The sequence below is a fragment of the Plectropomus leopardus genome, chromosome 5, assembly GCF_026936395.1.
Source record: "Plectropomus leopardus strain MGB_pleo_1.0 chromosome 5, ASM2693639v1, whole genome shotgun sequence".
In the NCBI taxonomy this organism is placed as follows: Eukaryota; Metazoa; Chordata; class Actinopteri; order Perciformes; family Serranidae; genus Plectropomus; species Plectropomus leopardus.
In genome coordinates this window covers 36,306,453-36,328,360 of record NC_142180.1, presented here as the reverse complement: position 1 = coordinate 36,328,360, position 21,908 = coordinate 36,306,453, and the positions used below count along the sequence as shown (strand labels likewise).

Below are 21,908 nucleotides of genomic sequence, written 5' to 3'. Positions count from 1 at the left end.
GTTATTATGTGTTTCCAATATCTGAGTAGTGATAATAAAGTCTGGAAGAGGACGGAAATAACACAGCAGACCTCTTGGTTTAAAGTTCTGCACACTAGTTGCCATATTTTGAACAAGAGCAGCTGGAGAGGATGCAGGAACTGTGCATGCCAACATCCATTTGAGCTTAGCCAAAGTTTAGTTTGGGCCCATTGTAGTTTTATAGTTTGGTTAGTTGTGCAATTGCTTTTAATGAGTGGGAATAAAAATGGTGTTCTGCTTCTATTCAAAAACTTTAAATATAATCTTAAGCCATTTAACCCTTTGAAATCTGAAAAAAATGGCTTTGTTTAAAAAAACTGTGGAAAAGGCAGCGACCATTTTCAAAAGAAATGACCCAAAAAAAGTAAAAAAAAAAAAAAAGAAAAGAAAAAGGTTTCAAGACAATTAAAAAAATGTGTAAATAAAAAAGACGAAAAACACTTTTGTCTTTCAGATCACCTGAAAAGGCTTAACAATAACAATAATCTTTAAAGTAATTTTTAATATATGATTTTGATAATTATAAAATAGTTGCTTGGAAATGTCCCCCCATTCTGAAAAAAACCCAACAATATCCCAAATCCACTAATTTCTTGCATTTTGCAAAAAAGCTCTTGCCAAGTTGATCATCGCCTTTTTTACCCATGTTTTCCAAAGAAGTCACACAAATGACCCCAAAATAAGTATCAAATCTTTTCACAGCGATGGCCCTGTAGGTAGCTCTGTGTCTTTTGGCCTTCTTTGTATTTTTAAGCTTAAGTATTTTTAAAGTGTTGCTCATCTCGAGAAACCATTAAATCTGATTCTGAACCTTGTTTGTGTTTTTTTAATGTGCACCAATCAGGAGAGGCAAACCAGGCAAAGGAGACCCTGCTGGCCACTCATATTTGCACACTTGCATGACAACTATAAACCCCTTAAACCTCCCATAAGAGCACTACAGTGCACCGCTTCTGCTCCCAGAAACCCTTAAGTGGGGCCCCTTCGAGCCACAAATGACAGCTGGATCCTGTTAGTTTGAGCTAACCTGTAACTGTCATGCAAACAACGTTTGGTGTAACCGTCAGCACAATTAAATGAGGTCTTGATGGGCTTCTTTTGCCACCCAGAGTCGAGGAACGCCTCTGCCCGCCCGCCCACTCTCATCCCGGCTCTCTGAAGCTCTCTGCTGCTGCCTCGCAAAGGGGAAGGTGTCGGCAGCTCTGTAGACAATCTTATAATTTTAGGTTCATATAATGTACCAGAATTCATGAAAACATAAGACATTACACATTAATTCCTGTAATCCTTCATTATGCTGTTAATTGCTTGTCTGACCAGCTAAAGCCGGCGGGTGCATGTGCACACATACTGCCGTCACATGGAGAAAAGTTCGCCCTTCGGCACACAAAGACTGTAGGCAGCGCTCTTTTATTAGTCATCACACCTTTATGTAATAATGCATGATTATGTTGGAAACTGATTGTTGAAAAATTTTTACAAATAGCCTTTATAGTACTGAACTGTGGAGTTAGACGGTTGACTGTTTTTTCACCATTTTCTTGTTTTAAGATTTTTTGGGCAGGCCTGGAGACTGGAGCTATACTCAGCATAAACCCGCCCCTGATAATGTAGCAGTATAAAAACAAGAAGCATCATCAGGATAGTCCCGCGACTGGGCGTAGCCTCCGCTCCTCCAGCGGACACGCCCCCAGCGTTTCAGATCAGAGAATACGATGCATTTTTTAAAATGTTTTTGAGACCTTCTTTTACATACTTGGTGATATTTTTGGTCATTCAAACTTGGTCAGGTGTTTAATAATACATCTCTCTGTGATGTGACAAACTCAGAACAAATTTTAATTCTAACTTTACACAGACTTTAAAATGGACCACTTGCCAGTGATTAAATATAGAGTAGTATATTATCTTAAAATTGGATTTAATGTTCAGCAGTCGTATGCTGCCCAAAAAATTGGCTGCAGCGCAAAACGGTTCTGCAAACATTTCGTGTTGTTTATTAGCACGTGTATCAGTTTTTATCATTCTCTAAATTCGGAAATTTTGGGGGGATCCGTGAACACAGTGCAGGTGAACCTCTCCTTTAGATCTTTCCTCAGCAGAAGTATGTGGAGTCTGATCAGTCAAAAATCAACATGTGGTAGCACGTGTTTTAATCATGGCAGGCCGCCACAAAGGAAAGAATGTGTGGTAAGCCCTTTTAATTAGCATTAAACACAAAGTACAGTCGAGGCTGATGGGAATGTCATTATTTCTGCAGCTATTAGATCATAAACATAGATTTTATAGCCACAGTGACGTCAGACACTTTTTTGTCATGGACAAGTGGACATTCAAGGAATAGCAGTTTTTGCACTTACTTTTGGCTTAATTTTGCAGCCCTGGAGGTTGCCACTTGGTCATAAACCAAAGATTTTATTTGCTGATGGTGCTACAAAAAAATGAATGAGATCATCAAAGATATGATTCATGCTGAGGGGGACATGAATCTGTGTAACACACTTCATGTCAGCTCATCCAGTAGTTCTCGGGGCATTACAAAGGGACTTTTTGCATGCTACAGGTTTGCATGATAGCCCCCCACCCACATTCATCTGTGCGACACCGCAACTTAATTACATGTAATAAAAGCAGCCGGTGGCACATTGTTGCATCTTCTTTGTGTCAGCTTTTCATTTCCCCTCTATGTGTGTCAAATCAAAGTAATGTCTGCAGTTTTTGGAAAACAATCAAAGAGTAGAAACTCGGCATGCAGTAGAAAAGAACGGCACCTGGTTCATGGCTTTTTAGCTGCTTGTCTTCCATTGACTTCCAGCACATTAAAGAAATCTTCAAAGAGAGCCCTAATCCGTGGATGTTATTCACTGTGCCTCTCTGCGGGGCGTGTGTGTGAAGATAGATGCACTTATTTCTCAGGGAATCAGAAGCACATTACTCAGAGCTTTGAACTTTTCAAACGGCTGCGACCGTCTGCAGGTTGTGCGACCATGCAGGCACACACACACACACTCAGAGGAACCAGTTTTTCTGCACGTGGGGCCCAGGTGGGAACAAAGGACAGGATGACGAAGTGAGAATCAGTTGTCCCATAGATGACCTCACCTTAGGTGAAGGTGTTGCATGCTGCTGCAGAGCTCAGGGAGTACGGTGGAGAGAAACTCGCAGCCTGTGACTCAACAGCTTGAAACCCTCGCCGCCTGTTTTAGTCTGCAGCGCAAACACCAACTCTTTCTGTCTGTCTCTGCATGTCGGCTCACTTCACACAGACGCTTTTTGGACAGCACCCCCAACACCTTTAAAAAGCTGTCACCATCAAAGCTTGTAATCGATGATGTTGGAGCAGATGGGAATGTTACAGCGTTAGTCACGGCGTTTGTCTCCACCAAACCTCACAGGCGATACTGTGTGTTTGTCTCTCTGGGAGGCCTCTGTCTCTTTCCTCTGCACGCCTGACTGGACAGTCTGGCTCCCAGATAGCATCAGGCTGTCAGAGATTAGCGCTCATGAGGGCGCAGTTAAACTTGTAAAAGCTCTGGACTCCTGTCCCGGTGCCTCTGTGCTGCACAATGCCAAATAGCAATCATGAGTGTGGCCCAGCGCTGATAGCCCGTCTGCATTGTCACCGTGCCTCTCAAATGTGCCTAAGCCTCGGAGCTTATTGTAGACGCAGTCACAGATCCCGGCCCAGGAGCCGGCTGTGAGGCCTGCCGGTGTTGTTGCCAGGCAGTTTAGCAGTGTAACGGGCAGATAATGGAGCTGCTCAGCGTCCCGTGGCCCAACATTTTTGGAAGTGGACAGCTGATAGCTAATCATTTAGGCTGCAGCGCTCTGCCTGCCTTCTGTTTATCACACACTGAATAACACCTCTAATCTGTGAGCAAAGTGCAGCTCTTTTTGTCTCTTTTTGTCTCTAAAAAAAAACCCTTAGTAAACCTCCTAGAATCATAATCAGTGACATTTTACCATCAATATGCACATTTTGAAGGTTGTGATTTTAATAGCTGCTCATTTATGAATATATGGACATGAAACAACTTGTCATGTGTTTATGACATCTTCTCATAGACAGTTGTTAGTTTGTGGAAAAGAGCCTCCAGAAAATCCCTTAACATCATTATAAGTCAACCGTTGCCTTAAAGATGGACACTTAACTGTTGTGATTTCAATAGCTTGCTCATTTATGATTATACATATTGGCATCAAACCACTTTTCATGAAACTGTGACATGTCACAGCGTGTTATCGATGATGTTTGTGCAAATTGGAACAGTTGGTCATTTGTTGAAAAGAGTTGTTAGAAAATCCCTTAAAATCACTATCAGTGACCTGTTGCATTAAATATGCATGACTAAAGGTTAAGATTTCAACAACTTTATCATTTAAGAATATACTGACATCAAACCAGGTCTAATGTCTGTGACATGCCGTTACAACTTTCACAGCTTTTAGGTTTTTTTAAAAGCCCTTAGTGAATCTCGTAGCATCATAATTAGTGACATATTACCTTCAATAGGCACATTTTGAAGGTTGCAATTTTAATAGCTTTCTCACTTATGAATATATACTGACATGAAATCTGCTCTTGTGTGTCTGTGAAATCCTGTCACAAATTGTACATCTGTCAGTTTGTGGAAAAGAGCCCTCAGAAAATGCCTTAACATCATTGTCATTGACCTGTTGTCTTAAATATCAAGTCAAGTCAGTTTTATTTATATAGCCCATTATCACAAAACATGGTTTGCCTCAGAGGGCTTTACAGTGTACGACATCCCTCTGCCCTTTGACCCTCACATCACCCAAGGAAAAACTCCCCAAAAAGAACCCCTGTAACGGGGAAAAAAAAGAGGAAGAAACCTCAGGAAGAGCGGTAGAGGATAGTGAGGGATCCCTCTTCCAGGACGGACAGACGAGCAATAGATGTCGTAAATAGCAAATGAAATACAATCATGGCAAAAAAGGAAAGAGAAAGAGAGAGGGGGAGAGAGGGGGGCGGGCACAGCAATAATAGAAACAGATGCATGTCATATTACAATAATGGTAGGTGTGAAATTAGTAATTGCTCTCTATGATGCACTCTCTATGATGAATATGCACATTTAAAGGCTGTGATTTCAATAACTTGCTCATTTATGAATCTATTGACATCAAACTAGTTCTCATGTGACATCCTGTCACAGCTGTCACAGCTGTTAGCTTCGTAAAAGGCCCTTAGCAAATATCTCAGTATCATTATCAGTGACCTTTTTCATCGATATGCACACGTATGTCTTGGACATCCTGTCACAACTTTCAAGGCTGTTAATTTGTGTAATTTATCAGATGGCACCTCGAGATGTACAATACTGCACGACTTTGCATGCAAAAGTTTGAGAGTGTACTGTTCATAAATGCATAAATACACAGTTAGTCCTGTCATACTGTGGATTTTAATCTGGTGTGACTAAGTTATAAGTGTATTTGTCGAGGCAGCGGATCAGAGCTCTGTGCACACACAGTTACACACCACAAGGTAAAAGCTGCTGTCATAAACTCTGCAGAACCTCTCTGCTGGCTCGGTGGGAGCCCACCTGTGTAAAGCACACAGCCACATCAAAGACCTCACTCTGCTGCAAGACTTCAAATGTGTTTCTGTCAATGCTTTCAGTGTGCCACATGTTTACATTTACCACACATAGAGTACACATGCTGGATGCAGACAGGCACGCCACAGCTGAAGGCATTGCAGACATTCTTTTGGCTAGAGGGATTTTAAAGGCTCAGTCCGCGTACGCAGATTTACACACCCTGCAGTTTATGTTTGCTTTACTGGACGAGGACTCTTTTCACTCGCGCATTTCTTTGACCAAGGGCTTGATTTGAAAACACAGTTATATGGCAATTAGGCAACAGCTTAAAATATATATTTAAATGTTTTCCTCATTCAGCTGCAGATAAGCTACAGCTAGCCTGGCTTACCCCCCCCCCCCAAAAAAAAAACCACAGCTTGTGTTTTACGGTTTGTTTAGTAGGGATTTAACAAATGAGCGATACTGTGGTAATTAGTGAGCTTTAGAGTTGCTGGTAGGCAGATTTCTTTCACCTTTAGGTAGAGCCAGGCTAGCTGTTTCCCCCTTCTTCCAGTTAGCTAAGCTAAGTTTACTAGCTGTTGGCTATAGCTCTAAATTTAGTGTATCAATATGGGAGTGGTATGAGGAAGAAAGAAAAGGTGTCCCTTTGTATCATTTTGTGTCCCCTCTCTTAATTTTGAAGTTTTTGCAGGTCTTTGAATGCAGCACAGATGGAGCTCTCCATGAGTTCCCTTTTTTCTCAGCAGCAGTTTGTGACTTGCAGGATGAGTAATTGCTGTGTTGATCTGTTGATCTGTTCACAGCTGATCACATGTGATCGATGGATGAGAGGAGCAGCGGTTTGTGATTGAAAGCAAACTTTTAGACCGTGCAGAATGAACGGTTAAGTTTCACTTTTGATGCGCATAATGTTCTACTGCTCCATCTGTGCCCAGAGTATGCTCTGCACTCTGATAATGTGGTGCACTGAATAAATAGAAGGTTTATTTGTGGCGACAGAAATTTTAATACATTATTTTAATCCTGGTGGGCTGCCACATATAAATGAATGTGTGGAAAACCCTGGTGTATATCTATAAATACGGTCAGCCAAATAGAAAATCATGTTGATGAATCTTTAGATTTTAAATTAGTCTAAGAACATGTTTGTTTATTTGATCTGTATGGTTTATTAGATGGGGACAATGCAAATTAACATAGTACAACTTCAGCCTGTTCCAAACAAGCTGTAGTAACTGATGCTTCACATATAGAGATTATAGCTATTGCAAATTTCCGATTCTTGTCCCTAGTTAGGCTTTTAGTGAAGAAAAAGGTATCACGGTTACATACAATTACAACAGAAAAAAGACACAAATAACAAGGTTACATAGTCTTAAAACACTCAGCTAACTAAAACATTGTGAAATAGTTTAAAATGCTCACATCTCTGATTTTGCATCAGCCAACCTTTAACACTTGAAGCTCTCAGAACCAGCAGGGTTACTGTAAAAGTGCCCAGCTCACTGCCCAGAAACAGGATTATTGGAAATTCAGTACATTTGAGGTTTAGGACCTCACTGGATCACACAGCTCCTTCAGAAGAGCTGCACAGCAGAGTCTGTGTGTGTCGACACCACGGGGATAAACCGAACTTAACGCAAGTGTGTGTGTTCTCGTGATTTGCCACATCTGTCACCTCAGGTCTGACAGGAAGTGACCCCAGTGGAATATTCAGTGGCAGCTTTATTTCTATGGATCAACCTTTTTACTCTTTTACACTTTTTGAACGTACATGCATGTGTATATTTACATCCTGGACCCTATTTTCTCATGTTTCTGTGTCTAAGTGTCTAATGGGAGCAACAATGTTTAAAAGTGGTCCTTTACTGAGAGAGATGCTGCAGCCAGACGCATAAACAGGCTGTTATGTAACCACTTGGGCCACATTTGCATTGTCAATTAATGCCTACTTAGGGTGCTTGTTTTTGCCGCTGATAGTCTCAGATTATTATCTTAAGTGTCTGACAACATTATGGAAAGGATCACCACAGAGCCAGGCCTTTTTGTTAAACAGTGAGATTCCTCAGAATCAGCCCTGAAATGTGCGTATATTAATCTCCCTCAATCCATCAGTCACTTAGACACAAACACATGGAAATATACCCACTTACTCTTACATAGGGTATAATTATGCAAAGCCAGACAGGTTTTTCACTGCAACGTTTATTATCCAGTTACAGAAGGACAGGTAAAGATGAATGCACAAGACTTTGCTCTAATTGCTTTGTAATTACATTTTTATTGGGCTACATGCAAAGCAGCAAGAGTGTATAAACAAACAATGTGACAAGATGGAGAAGAAGAGTTCAAAAGAAAGACCATAGTTTGGTGATTGTGTTGAATAAAAATGCATCTGTAGATCTGTTTTTTTTTTCTATCTGTCAAAACAAAAAATGAAGTGTATATTGTGTATATTGTGTATATGAAGTGTATATATATAAGTGTATATATAGCCAGGATCAAGTGCTGTCAGATTCTGCATTAGAAGGCGATCATGCAAACACAGACACAACAATGGCAGATAAACAGAAACCACTTAGCCTTGTTGACGTGTTTTACAGCTTATTACAAACCTATAGAGCTCTATGGCTGCTGGCGTCACACAAGAGTCCCTGCAGACGTTGGAGGGGCGAGGACCGCCCCCCCTGACGCAGCTCTGTCCTTTCTTGTGTCCACTCATGCAGCTGAGGGCTTATAAATCTACAGCTGTGTTGACAACGGAGTCACGACATGGAGTTTTAAGTTCCCTAGAACCACGAGTGCACAGGTCAAGAGAGCAAAAACCATAGAAGCAGCATAATGTGACAGTTAAAACAAAAAGTGCAGCTGAGGTTTTAATGTCATGCTTTCTTTAGGAAAGTCTCAATCATCCCTCAGTGGCTATGTTTCCTTGGTTGCTTCTATTTTTAAAGCTTCCAGCCCATATTTAATCATTTATGCTTTAGAGGCTAACTGGCGAAACTGCTTCCTGTGTGGGAAGCGGAAGGGAGTGGGTGGGGGGGATTAGAGGGATGCATGGTTTTGTCTCCCCTCTGTTCTCGGTTCTGTAGTCCATGTTTCATCTGCCTTCCGTTTCGGCGTGCTCTCCTCTGTGATATCCTGCACCAAAGCACCGAGCAAACATTTACCACGCCACATGTCAAATATCAGCCCCACAGAGCCGCTCTGTTTTTTTTTAATATGTTCCAGGAACACAAGCTGCTGCAAGTTATCAGTGTTAAACAATTGTTGGGTACACAGTGAAATTCTCATTTATTGCTCAACAGTATACTGTGTTCTCCATTAAACTGAACACACGGTGTTCTTCTTGCACTTGGGGCTGTTCCTCTTTTAAGATATCAGAGTGTTACACTGTGTTTTCATCTTCAGTGGAATCAGTGGAGGATTCAAAGGTCTGGACTCGAGCACGGCTGTTCCTCCATCTGATCCTGACATTGTATTTGAGCAGAAAACAGAAAGAAACAGCCTTCTGGCTCTGAAGTCTGCTTCCTCTCTGAGGTCTGCACCAGTTGGCAGGCATGAAAGGTACAAAACTGCAACTGTGGAGCCTCCCCTTCAAGTAGTTCAGCCAGTGACGTAATGAGCCAGTAAAAGCAAACCATTGTATCCTGGAAGTGGGAATTGTGAAACAGGAGTCCGTTAGGTTGGGCCACAGCGTTTACGCACATGGAGTCAGTTCGAGATTAGGTCAACTGTCACTTCTTGGAAGTTGCACAGCTCGAGGTATTTCTGCAGTAACATCTTAGTAACTTCACTTCTTATAATTTCTGCAATGTTGTGCAAAACTGGCCATTCATGAGGTTCTTCTTCATAGCTGCATGTTTATTGATAAATCTAATGGCATGTTTCCAGGGATGGTGATTGACAATTTAAAGCTGCGTTCAGTGGGTCCTCTTGGTTGTTTGAATTCACTGTTGCAGGACTTTTGTGTGTCATCTACTAGTCCATACGCGGGGATGTGTGCACTGCAGCTACACGCAGACTTCATGCAGAGTTGTGCATGCCACAACCGTGTGCAGACTATAGACTTACATGTTTAGGCAGACTTTGCCAAAAATGCAAATAAACAGTCAAAACATCTGCTTTGTAACAGTAAGGGTTTTTAACCTTTGTGAAAGAGTGAAAAATAATGCTTTATTTCTGTCATTCAAGCTGCAGTTTCACCTTCGATCACAGTGTAGGTTGCCGTGGTAGAGTGGCGCTGTCTGTGTTTTCACTCAACTTCACGAGCAGAGGAAGAAGCAAGTCAGCGTTATTTATGAAGTATATATACAGCAGAATTTCACCATTACGTGACACAAGTTAAATGGTGAAAGACATATTTGTGAATCAGTGGAAATATTTTTTTCAGAGTCCCAACCCTTGCAAAATGAATAATTTAACTATCGGGCTTCCATATAGTCCGAAAACAATTGGAAAGTCTAAAGAACTGCATCCAGCTGTCTTTATAGATCCACGGTTTAAACCCAAAGGAACATCTTGTTGCCAGGACTCATCTGAATAGATTTATGACACTGTGGCTTTGTTGGTTTTCTTTGTGCAAACACCAACTGCATCTCCACACTAATTAATGTAATTACTTATTTTTTTTGTCTGATCCAGGTTTGAGCACAACTGTCCAAAGACTGCGATGTCATCAAAAATGCAGAGCTCCAGTAGCATCGCTCAAGCCAGACGGATGGTGCAGCAGCTGAGGATGGAAGCCAGAATCGAGAGAATAAAGGTGCCCCTTTACATTCACTGACACCACTCTGAGTTTCTACTACATACAGGTGCAGCTCAAATAATTAGCATATTGTGGAAAAGTTCAAGAATTTCCATCAGTTATTTAAGAAACTAAAAATGACATATATCATAGACTCATTACATAAACCAAAATGTTCAAGCGTATTTCTATTTTTAATTTTAATTGTAATTTTAATTTATTTTAATTAAAAAAAAAAAAAGAATCTGCTATCCCTGGGGATCAATAACATTTTTTTATTCTAATTCTGATAATATGGCCTACAGCTAGAAAAATGTAAAACACACTCACACACACACAAAAAAAATAAAAAATTTAAATTAAAAACACCTGACCCAAAAATACAGACGAGCTGAAGGCCGCTGTCAAAGCAAATTGAGTATATAAATGAACATACTTTTCAGAATAAGACATTTCTGTATTGTAAATCACTTTTTGAATGATCTTAGGAAATATTCTAATAATTTGAGTTACTAGATTTCTGATTTTCATGAGCTATAAGCCATAATCATCAAAATTAACACAGAAAAGCTTGAAATATTTCAATTTGCATTCAATAAATAGACAATGTTTTACCTTTTTGAATTAAATGACAAAGAAAATTTAACTTTTTCCATGATATTTTGATTTTTTGAGATGCACCTGTATAATGTGTGTCAAGCTAGATCAGTGTGTGAACTCATGTCTTTGCAGGTGTCCAAGGCTTCGTCAGACCTGATGCGCTATTGTGCAGAACACGCCAAGAATGACCCGCTGCTGATGGGCGTCCCCGCTTCAGAAAACCCCTTCAAGGACAAGAAGCCTTGCACTGTTTTGTAGGTCAAGTCTTGCTGCTTTCTTTCTCCACTCTTATTTTTAATTCTGTTCATCTGAAGGCTGGTGCACCGCCCTTTATATTTTCACATGCCGGCTGCAGCTCAGTGAACGTATTGCAGACAACAGTTAGACCAAAGAGCAGGCAGAGTGTGAAGCTGTGGCCTGAGAGGAGCCGTGCACGGGAGAGCTCCTGACTCTCTAATTACAGCGGTGCAAATAAACAACCCCCCTCAATCATTGGTCCAATCAGATTTCAGCTTTTAGCTTTCACCTCTCCCTTTCATCAGGCTTGCTTCAGGAAACAGTGGTTGGAGGTTGTGTTCTGCTGATAATGAGCACCCGAGATAATGATATCCTGTCGCCGGACAAGTAAACTGCGCTGTCCGTCACATGAAGACAAATAGAAAAGAGTCGAGGTCCGTTGCAGCTGATGCACGTTCACTGCTTTGTGTTTCAAAATCAGTCACAATCATAAATTTAAAAATAGGACTTTAAATTGTCCCAGACAGGCAAGAGCAATCAAATTGTCCTGATGTGTATAAGTCAGAGACAAACAATTTGCTTTAAACGTTGATTAGATTTTAATTTTTCAAATGTTGAGAGCTGATTTTGTTACGATGCTATAGCTCATTTATGGTGCAGTTTCAGAATAGCAGGATAAATTGACACTGAATTTTTATTTTTGGTTGTTACTTGTAACTTCAAGCTAGTTACAGTTTGGTTATATGACAAACTTTCAACACCAATGCAGGCTATTGTAGTAAAACTTCACCCCCCAAATTCTGTTACATACGACAAGTGTGATGTTTAACTATTGCAGTTTTAATACTGAAGGGTTACGTTCTCTTGACCAAGCCATCTATATGTCTCTTTTACTACTTATTTTCTTTGCATTTGCCTTAAAATTGAATGTAAAACTCAGTCCAACCATTTCTAAAACTGAAATATGTACAGATAAAAGTAACGGTATCAACTTTTGAGATCATTGCACATTGTGCATGGCCATTTGCATGAGGTGTTCCTTAATTTTATAGCAACAAATCATCCATCATGGATGGAAAAAAAACAAGACCAGTCTGTGCCATCTTATCAAATATAGCTATATACTGTCACTCTGTCTGCAGAGCTGAGGCGTATTACTGTTGTATTCAGGCACTTTGAGACCTGTTAACACCGTGTTAACACAGACGACTGTTACGCTGTTCGAAACATTCCACGTTTACAGCTGCTTTAAAACTCGCTCTGACTTTATTGCGACTGGCAGTGTGTAGCTGTGTCTTTATATCGTTTACATGTCGGTGCTCATGCAAAACATGAGCAACTCATTTTGCAATTTTACCAGGCGGCGCCTTAATAACGAAGCGATCCAGCTTCAACCTCAAGTGCTGTTGTCTAAATACTGTGAATGAGGACGTGAATGAGGACGACCCTCGCTGTAGGTGAAGGGAGCTCACTGTAGGCTGTTAACTCAAAATGACTCATGCTCAATCATGAATTATATTAAAATAGATCTCATGTGTCCATAAACATTGTAGCGCAGTAAATATAACCGTAAACCACAGTATGTGCTTGCTTTTAACTGTTTGATATACTTTATAGGATTGTACTGATTTAGTCAAACATCAAGTTTGCATTTCAGTTCTTGCAACATTAATTCAACTTTTTGAATTAAAATTGAGTGTGCTGTTTCGGTCGGTTTTTATTTGTGGATATGAATGTGTGTTTTTTGGTTTAAAAGCAGTTAAAATGTGTGTGGCTTTTCACACCTGGTGAGTGTAGGTAGCAGCTTACTGTATGTCATGTTTGGCCTTTACCTTTTTGTGGTAAATGCAAATAAACCTACGGAGAAAAAATCATTCAGATTAGGTTTTTTTTTGCAAATCCCAAAGTTCTGTATGGTCTCGTGCTGCGTTCATGTGATGTTGGAAGGTCAGAGTTTTCCGAGTTGGGAAGTTGTTCTTCCGACTTTGTTGTGTTCATGAGCTTTAAGGTCGTAAAGCGCGAACAACATGGAAGCTACAAATAATATGGGTTGCATTTTAAGGCTAAAAGTGAAAAATTTAACGTGAATTAATTAACAAGTTTCTTACCTATGAACAAACATTGACTTTTGACCGCCATGTTTATGCATTTATGACGTCAAGTCTGCGACTCGTGTTATAAAATAACATTTTTATCAATGTTAGTATACTCATCAGGCATCTCTATAGTTTAGAGTTTGTTTGGTAGCTACAGCTTTTAGATGCAGATACTAAAATGTGCAACCACTAAAAGTAAATGGTAGCTACCAGGAGCAAAATAACCGAACATGTCATTTTTACCATCAGTTGTTGAAACTGTTTCCACGCTTTCCGCCATTTCTGCTGCCCTGAAAAAAGTCACGCAAAAATCACAACTCGGCAACTCGTGAATCATCGAAATTTCCCAAATAAATTTCCCAACAAAATCAAACAATGCAGCTTTAAAATGAACTCAGAGACACTTTGGTGTGTTTCGAGGTTTGTACAGTTTCATCATCAGACTTCACTGATGTGCTCAGAGTGCCCGTGGCTTGACTTCCTGTAAGTGTTCACACGGGAAAAACGAGATACTTAACCTGAGTATCCAGCTACTACACACCCACAGCACGCTATCTGCTGCCATTCACGGATGTATTTTGAGGATATTAACCCTTTGACACCTGGTTGAGCATCAGTTTTCCTTTGCTGCATTCAGATGCCTTTCACAAGCATTTTAACCCTTTGACACCTGAGCAAACTGGTTTGATTCATTCCCAAAACATGGGGAAAAAGGCAATGTCCAACTTGGCAAGAAAAGTCCCACAAATTGCAAGAAATCTGTAAAAGTTGATGAAGAAAATTACCTGAAGATTAGTTTTTAAAAGGCAGAGGAACTATTAGATAATTATCAAAAACAAGGAGAAAATGTCCAGAAAACTGTATTTATAGTCATTATAATTATATATATTTCCTTTATTTTTCTGTGCATTTTGGGTGAGGGTCATTTGACAGATTTAAAAAAAAATTTTTTTGCTGTTGCTTTTTTTTCAGGTCAAGTTTTCTTGTAAATGTTTTTTTTTAAACTAATTTCTTGGGTTTTTTAAAGTCTGTCTTGTTAAGTTGCTTCTTGCAGTTCCCCCTGTGTTTTTTAAATACATCAATCCAATTTGCTCAAGTTTCAAATGGTTAACACTTGCCTCCCCAAACTGAGAAAGAGCCAAAACTACTCAAACCTTTTCAAACTCGTCAGTGCAGCTAGTCATAAACTAGTCCCGTTGTTAACCATCCCTTTGTTGGGTTCACAGGTCACAGTGTTTAAACGAGAGCGTGAGTCTCTCTTAGTTTTAGGTCAGGAGCACGTAAACGTTTGCGTTCGCTCCAGTTTCTCAGGGAAGGTTCTTTGGCTCCCCTGTGCCCCGTCCACCCTGTTATGCAATAACCGCTCTGAGCGGCCCTTCCTCTGCTTTCTCCTCAGGTGTGATGTTACACTCACAATCAGGTCAGGCCATATTTGCTGGCCCATATCGACGTAACCCCCGCTCGTGTCAGATGATGGATAGAGCTGGCTTTGTGGCAGCGTCGTTTGCAGTGATTGTGTTACCTGTCAGTGCGGTGGAGAAGCTCCGGGATAAGCCGTTAATCTGTTATCTCCAATATCTCACCCAGTTTTAGTGGGTACACCCCGTGTGACAGGAAGGCTTCGGCGGAGGGAAAAAGTGCTCGTATTTCAAACATCAAATTGGCTTTCAGGTGTCGTTTTACACCCATGCCGCTCTGGTATTTCTGGTATTATTGTTCCTCTTTCCAGGAAAAAAAAATCAATTCTCAGACTTTACTTTGGCACTTGTTGTGTCTCAGCCAGGATCACAGTGTGCACTTGGTTCTTAAATGTTTCACTTCTGCTGTTTGTTATTGTGTCATTGAAAAGTTTGTGTTCTGTGGAACTGAAGAGACTCTTGCATCAGTTCAGTGGAGTGTCAATGTGCATGTTTCTGCCCTGTGCCCTTTGCAGAACTGCAGCCTTTAACCCTTTGAAACCTGGAACAACATCAGTTTTCTTGCTGCGTTCAGACGATTTTGAAATGCATTTAAACCTGAGTAAACTGATTTGACTTATTTTCAAAAGGCAATGAGCAACTTGGCGAGAGATGTCCCACACATCACAAGAAATTAAGAAAAGTTGACAAGAAAATGACCTGAAAATAAATGTTTGAAAACAGAGAGAGAGAGAAATTATTTGAAGTTAATTATAATAAAAAATAGGGGAAAATCTCCTGAAAACAGTAGCAATAGTAGTCTTAGAGGTAGTGGTAGTAGTAGTGGTAGTATTTAAATAATATCATAATTATTATTATTGTTGTTCTTGTTAGTTCAACTATATATATCTTTTAACATTTTTATTTTATTTTTTAAAAATTTTATTTATTTATTCAATTTATTTTTTACTAAATTTAAGGAAATTTGCTAACTCGTAAACTAAAGTTTGGAAGGGTTAACTTCAATCAATTTAATACAAACGCCCCAGTCACTCGGTCACATCCCGCTCTCTATTTTTGTTTTATCTTATGTTATTTTTTTAATTATTATTATTTTCATTGTTTTTATTTATTTATTTAATTATTCATTTATTATATTTTTTCTTTCTTTTTTTATTATTCATTTATTTAGCAAAATTTCAGGAAATTTGCTTGTAATTTCTTCCCATGTTTTTCATAGACATTAAGCCTGTGTGCTCTGGTTTCAAAGGGTTAACTTGAGTCCATTTAAACAAACCCTCCGGTCACTTGGGCACACCCTGCTCTCTTCTCCAGTCTTCCAGTCACTCCTGCATTTTGACCCACTTTTCCCTCCCCATCTGCTGTCGGCCACCTGATAGGACCACCAGAGCGGCCTGTTGTCCTCTTAACGTCCCCGGCTGCACACTCACATCTCTGCAGCAGCAGGTCGGCCTCTCTGCGCACACTGCCTGTTAATTACAAGTGCTACTATTGTCAGCGGTCGGGGGGGGACGCGTCTATTCACCAGGCTATTTTTGCCATGAAGCTAAAGTACTGTACGGCTCTAGCAATGGAGACCTGAATAGCCCTGACTCATGCATCCATTGTCTTGTGACCCTCTGTGTCGAAGGCTTTGTCCCTCCCCACTCTGCGCAATCATTTCTGGTTTTCTCTTTCTGCACAGTCTAAAATGAGTCTCCGGTATGTTTTTTTTCCGTCTTGCCTCTCTGCTATTTTTAATCCAGCCTGCAGTAAATTTAGCTCTGATTGCGTAGCTGCAGAGTGCCGTAAAGAATGAGCTGTCACAATGAGCCCACTCACATTCATACTACAATGGGAATTCTCCTCCCTTCAATGTAACTAGATCCTCAATCTGTGCAAAAGGTCAAATTTAACTCAAGTTCCCATGCAGGAGCTGAGCCCACGTCAAAGACCCTCGTGCCTATAGCCAGTACAGAAAAGTACATTTATCCAAGTACAATTTTGAGGTACTTGTACTTTACTTTATTGCTGCTTTATGCATCTATAACACTACATTCCAGGGACAAACGCTTTTTACCCAACTACATTTGCAGAGTTTAATTAATAATACAAAATATGATCAACAAATAAAATATGATGTAATCATACAGGTTAAGATCAGCTACATTAGCCAGCTACAAGGATGAATTGATGTACACAATAATGAATGATAATAAATCATGTATAATATAATGCAATAATATATATTATGCTGACATGGGCCTTTGTGCATAATGTGTACTTTTACTTTTGGCACAAAAGTTTGTTTTGATGCTATTACTTTACTGCTTGAATGCAGAGCTTTTACTTGCAATAGTATTTCTACACTGTGATATTACTACTATAAGATCTTAAAAAAATGATTTTTAGAAAAGCTAGGGAGAAATGTGGATAGAACTATATAATTATCATAATCAAATATTTTGAAAAATATTGTAGAGAATTGTTATAAGTTTTAAGTACTTTTTCAGGTAATTTTTTCTTCTTTTTTTTACTTAACCATGTTTTTTTTATTTTGGGAAAATGTTTAGTTAATTTTTCTTGGTACTTTATGCTAATATATTTATAATTTCGGGGTCATTTCTTTTTAAATTGCTCGTTGCCTTTCTCCGGTGTTCTCGACAGAAATCAAGCCAATTTGCCCACATCTCTAAGGGTTAAATAACAATATTAATGAATCCGTACTCAAGTAATAATAATAGTTCTAAAAGACATCCAAAAGAACAATACATTATCTTACTTTTGGTCCTGAAGATGCAAGCTGCAGCATATTGATACACTCAGCCCCCCTCTCTCTATGTTTAGTTTAAGTAGAAAAGTATCAGCTGAATACTTTTCTACTTAAGTAAAATTTCCAAGACTTTTACTTGTAACAGAGTATTTCCAGTGTGGTATTGCGACCTAATTAAAAGATCTGAGCGTCTCTTTTACCAGTTTGCAGCAGATTTGACTGACTGATGACTTTGTTAAGTTAAAAAATAATTTTGACTCCATGCTCAAATAAAAAAGTGGTAATCATTTTAACAGACAACCAAAAAACAAAAAAAAAATGCAGTGTATAACCTGCCCAGTAACATGCCAGGGCAAAATCCAAAACCTGTGGCGCTGCATGTTGAGCTTCACATGTGCCAGCTGTGGGCACAAAAGGGACATCATGTGAGCACGCTAAACCTGTCGTACCTGGAAATCACTGAGTCAAAAACATCCTGTAAACTGTTGGTTGTTTATTTCATTCAACTTAACAATCCAGAATGCCATGAACTATGCACAATAAATATATTTCTTTAACTTAATAACACATAAAAACATCAGTTAGTGGACAAGTCGAAACATTGCATTGCCCTTTAAATTATTATAATAATAATAATAATAAACTGTGAAAATTTTCCCTTTTGCGTTATCAAAGTGACAAGTCTTAAATACTATTAAATAAATGTGCTGTGAAAGAAATGTTCCGATTTGGTCGAATTTTCATGAGGAATTCTTCCAGCTGAGAGCTCTGACCGGTCCACTCCGGCATTTTGGGAGTCAAACTGAAGCTCTCTGTCTGCTTTTTCCCCCCAAAGTCCTGCGCTTGTGCTCACCACCACGTGTGCTTGTCCGCTCACATGGTTCAGTTTCCTGTAAAGGCTTCTTTCTCTGCAGAGAAAAGGCGCAGTCACACACTGGAAATCCTGGAACCCAGACTGCTGAGTCACTCTTCCTTGGCCCACGGGTTCACGCTGACCTGGTAAATTCGTTGGAACGTTTCACTTCCTCGTGTTTCTTTTTTTATTTTTTTCCAGCCCCTCCCGTCTTTATCTCTCTCTGGGGCGCTTTCCAAAGGAGTCCAACACAGACATTAACACAGGCCTTGTGCAGTTACTTTCCCCAAATGCACACAATACATTAATATTCCAAGCGGTTTCATCGGTCGGGCAGGTTGATGACGGGCACCCACTGATCCAAACAGCGACTCTCTCTGCAGAATCTGGTCACCTTGCTCAGCGCCGGGTCGTTCCACAGTGACGACTGGGGGTTCTGCAACGGAAAGCACAAAGCATTTACCACCTGTTCGCTTATGAAATGTGCAAACAGACTGAAATAACTCTGATTGCACAACTGCTGCTGGCAACAGCTCCTCGTGAGTACGACCTTGGATTTAACCCTGACGCCGCCTCAGTGAGGGCAAAACAGCTCCCTTTCCAGTTTGATGGGAAATGAGCAATATACGACTGAACAGACGTGAGTAATGATGCTTACTGTAACTAGAACGCAGTGCAGGTCCATGGGCTCCCCTCCAGGTTTCACCCCGCCGAGGATTTCTGCCAGACGCCTCATGTTGCTCACACGCAGGATGTTGATGTCATTCTCGCAGCAGAACGCCTGGATCAAGGTGAAATGAATCTGGAGAGCAACGTCCTCCTCGTCATCTGTGGCCAGCAGACACAACACCACGTTGTCTGGATCCCTAAAAGCAAATACAAGAGATTTAAGGGACTGTTCTTTATTTAGCAGAGGAGGGTGTGACTTCCTTTTTATTTTAAGCTCCCTGAAGTTACAAATAGTTTCCTTAAGCCTCCCTCAGTGACATGCAGGACCATCCCTCCACCATAAACTGGGGGTTAGATTTTAAAAACTTAGTCTACACTTTGATGTTTGGAAGATAAAAGTTTAAAAAAGCCTTCACTCTTGTTGTGCATGCTGGTTAGTTCGTGCAATTGATTTATTTATATATATAATATATCTACATTTAGTGTATATTTCTATGCAAAAATAGCAGTTGTAAAGGTTTTTTTTCTCATTTAGTACTTAAAATATCTTCCCACACATTTTAAGGCAATGCATATAAATAAATAAATAAATTATATAGTTATGTCTCCAGTTTTAGCACAATTATTGTAGTAATAATGCATCTAGAAGCACTAACTTAAACTTATGAAGGGGTCATTGTAATGCATGATATGCATTAACATTCCTGTCCCCATGCACAACTTCATAGGGAAATATCACTATTTTAAGCTCAGGTTGGGTTATGTTTTTTTCTAATGCACACAAAATGTGCAAGGACCTTTGGAGATGTGAAAATCCGTCAGTAATTTCTGTTTTTACCGTTTCTAACTGTGATGTATGGTGTCATTTTGGCGATTTGTTAAGAAACAGAGTTTGGAAGGTATGTTTTTTAGTGAATAAGTAGTAAAATAACAACAATTTAAAGCTGTATGCATCTCCCTAAAGCCAAAATATAAAAAAACAAAAGTTCTTAAAAACTTCTTTTACATGCCTCCCATCTTTTGCACCCCCCCACCCCACAATAAATAATGAACGGTCCCTAAAGTGAAATAAGTTTGCCCCAAAGACTCACTAAATTTGCATTTTAGTGTCAACTTACGCATTTAGGGACTTTGCAGCCTCGTAGACTCCAACTGTGGTGCAACCCTGAGGCAGTGCAGAGCTCAGGACCTCCTCTAACGCTGTAGCCACCGATTCCATCCTGAAATAATCACATTTATTCAGATATCTGCCAACAAAACGCACAACATCACAGTCAACGCGAGAGCTAACTGTTATTTCAGATTTATATATGTGCCCTGTAAGTTATCTTGTATTTACAGTAACGTGAGGTGGTTGATGGCTAATGATGCAAGGTTGTACAATACACTCTGAAACGCGTACAAGTCATAACAATATGCACATTTCTGCACCAAAACCCACAAATTTGACACTAAAATAATGAACACGTTGCTAGCTAAAATTAGCATAACGTTAGCTTTCGATGCTTTAGGTTAGCTGACCGTTGCACTTATGTTACAGTAAAAATAATATTAAAAAACAGTCAGAGCTAACAGTATGAAAGAAACTTTAATTCACAGACAGTATATTATTTTTTGTCGAGGTTAAGGCATTTGCAATAATCTTAAAACGGTGAAATCTCTTCAAAAACAAGTTAATTATGAAAAATGCAATAAGTGCAAAAACAGAGCAACACTGACCTCTCTGATGAATTATCTCCACTAGTTTCCTCAAAAGTCATATTGCACATCCGAGCGGTTTGATGTGAGGTGTATAATATATCCAGAGAGAGAGACAGCGGTGTCTGCTGCTGTGTCCTCGGTTTGTCTCTGCGAGTCTGTGGACTGTCTGCTCAGTCTCTGCGAGTAAAACCTGCTGGACTCAGGACTCATTTACATAAACCGGTCCCACTCTGGTCACATGGACAAAATGAGACACATTTTATTTTCATGGTGTCTCTGTGGACACGGCGGCACCTTGTGGCTGTGACAGGACCATTATTACTGGGAAATACAGGAAACCATCGTCCAGTTCATCACTAAATAATAAATATATCTAATTTTAGCAATTAATAGAAAGATGTTTAGGAAATAGGAATTACAGCAGCTTTAGAGTTTGTATTTTAAAAATAAATATATAAAGAAATAAGAGCCAGGGTATACCACACTTGACAAAATATTATAAAAAAATACACATACTAAGTGTCTTAATAATAATAATAATAATAATAACTTTATTTATATAGCACAAGTTTACAAGTGCTGTGACAAACAAAGTAAAGCAGAAATTGGATACATAAACAGTATAAAATAATTTTAAGAAATACCAACAACAACAACGAAAAACAATAAAGGTGACCAAAAGGAAATAAAATAGATAAAACAATAAAAAGGTAAGATACAATAATAAAGAAAAAACAAAACAAAATATTTTACTTAAAATCCTTCGGAATTTCTTTTCAATCGCAATATGGTGCAATGCAATTTCCAAATTGCAGCAGTTAAAATCATGCTGCAGAGATGTCCTGAACTATATATGTGTGTGTGTGTGTGTGTGTGTGTGTGTGTGTGTGTGTGTGTGTGTGTGTGTGTGTGTGTGTGTGGAGAGAAGAGAGCTATAATGAAATAATCATTAAAGCAATGTAACTGATATCTGAGAATTGTCTTTGTATAAGGAGACTGTGCATTTAATAATTTGAAATCGATGAAAAGCTTTCATATTAATGCGAGGAGTCTGTCTTCGTCTTCACTGCTCAGGTTTAATTCATTCATTCAGAGGCTGATGCAAAATGAATGAAAGAAATAACTGATATGAACCAAAGAGTCGCTGCAGGAAGCCTGCAGACCGTGGCTGCAGACGGCTGCAGACTGCGGTCTGCAGACCGTGGCTGCAGACGGCTGCAGACCGTGGCTGTAGACGGCTGCAGACC

At 39.6% G+C, this 21,908-nt stretch overlaps 2 protein-coding genes across 3 annotated transcripts in view; one reads left to right on the top strand and one right to left on the bottom strand.

Annotated features, from left to right (window-relative positions):
* Positions 1-13,046, top strand: part of gng12b (guanine nucleotide binding protein (G protein), gamma 12b) — a 34,106-nt gene extending 21,060 nt beyond the window's left edge. Inside the window, exons 1-3 of one of the 2 annotated variants that reach the window (XM_088078134.1) lie at positions 9,245-9,353; positions 10,233-10,353; positions 11,068-13,046. In XM_088078134.1, the coding sequence (XP_087934260.1) occupies positions 10,261-10,353; positions 11,068-11,193 (219 nt within the window). In that variant the 5' untranslated portion in view covers positions 9,245-9,353; positions 10,233-10,260 and the 3' untranslated portion in view covers positions 11,194-13,046. Of the gene's footprint in view, positions 1-9,244; positions 9,354-10,232; positions 10,354-11,067 lie in introns of those variants that run through there. The other variant, XM_088078133.1, reaches the window with a different exon arrangement.
* A 4,870-nt stretch (positions 13,047-17,916) lies between these two features.
* gadd45ab (growth arrest and DNA-damage-inducible, alpha, b) lies at positions 17,917-20,844 on the bottom strand. The gene is made up of 4 exons (XM_042515638.2): positions 20,680-20,844; positions 20,079-20,180; positions 18,950-19,157; positions 17,917-18,727 (listed from the first exon to the last, which is right to left on the bottom strand). The coding sequence occupies exons 1-4, from the start codon at positions 20,727-20,729 to the stop codon at positions 18,614-18,616; spliced, it is 474 nt and encodes a 157-aa protein (XP_042371572.1). The 5' UTR covers positions 20,730-20,844; the 3' UTR covers positions 17,917-18,613.
* Between the last annotated feature and the right edge of the window lie 1,064 nt (positions 20,845-21,908).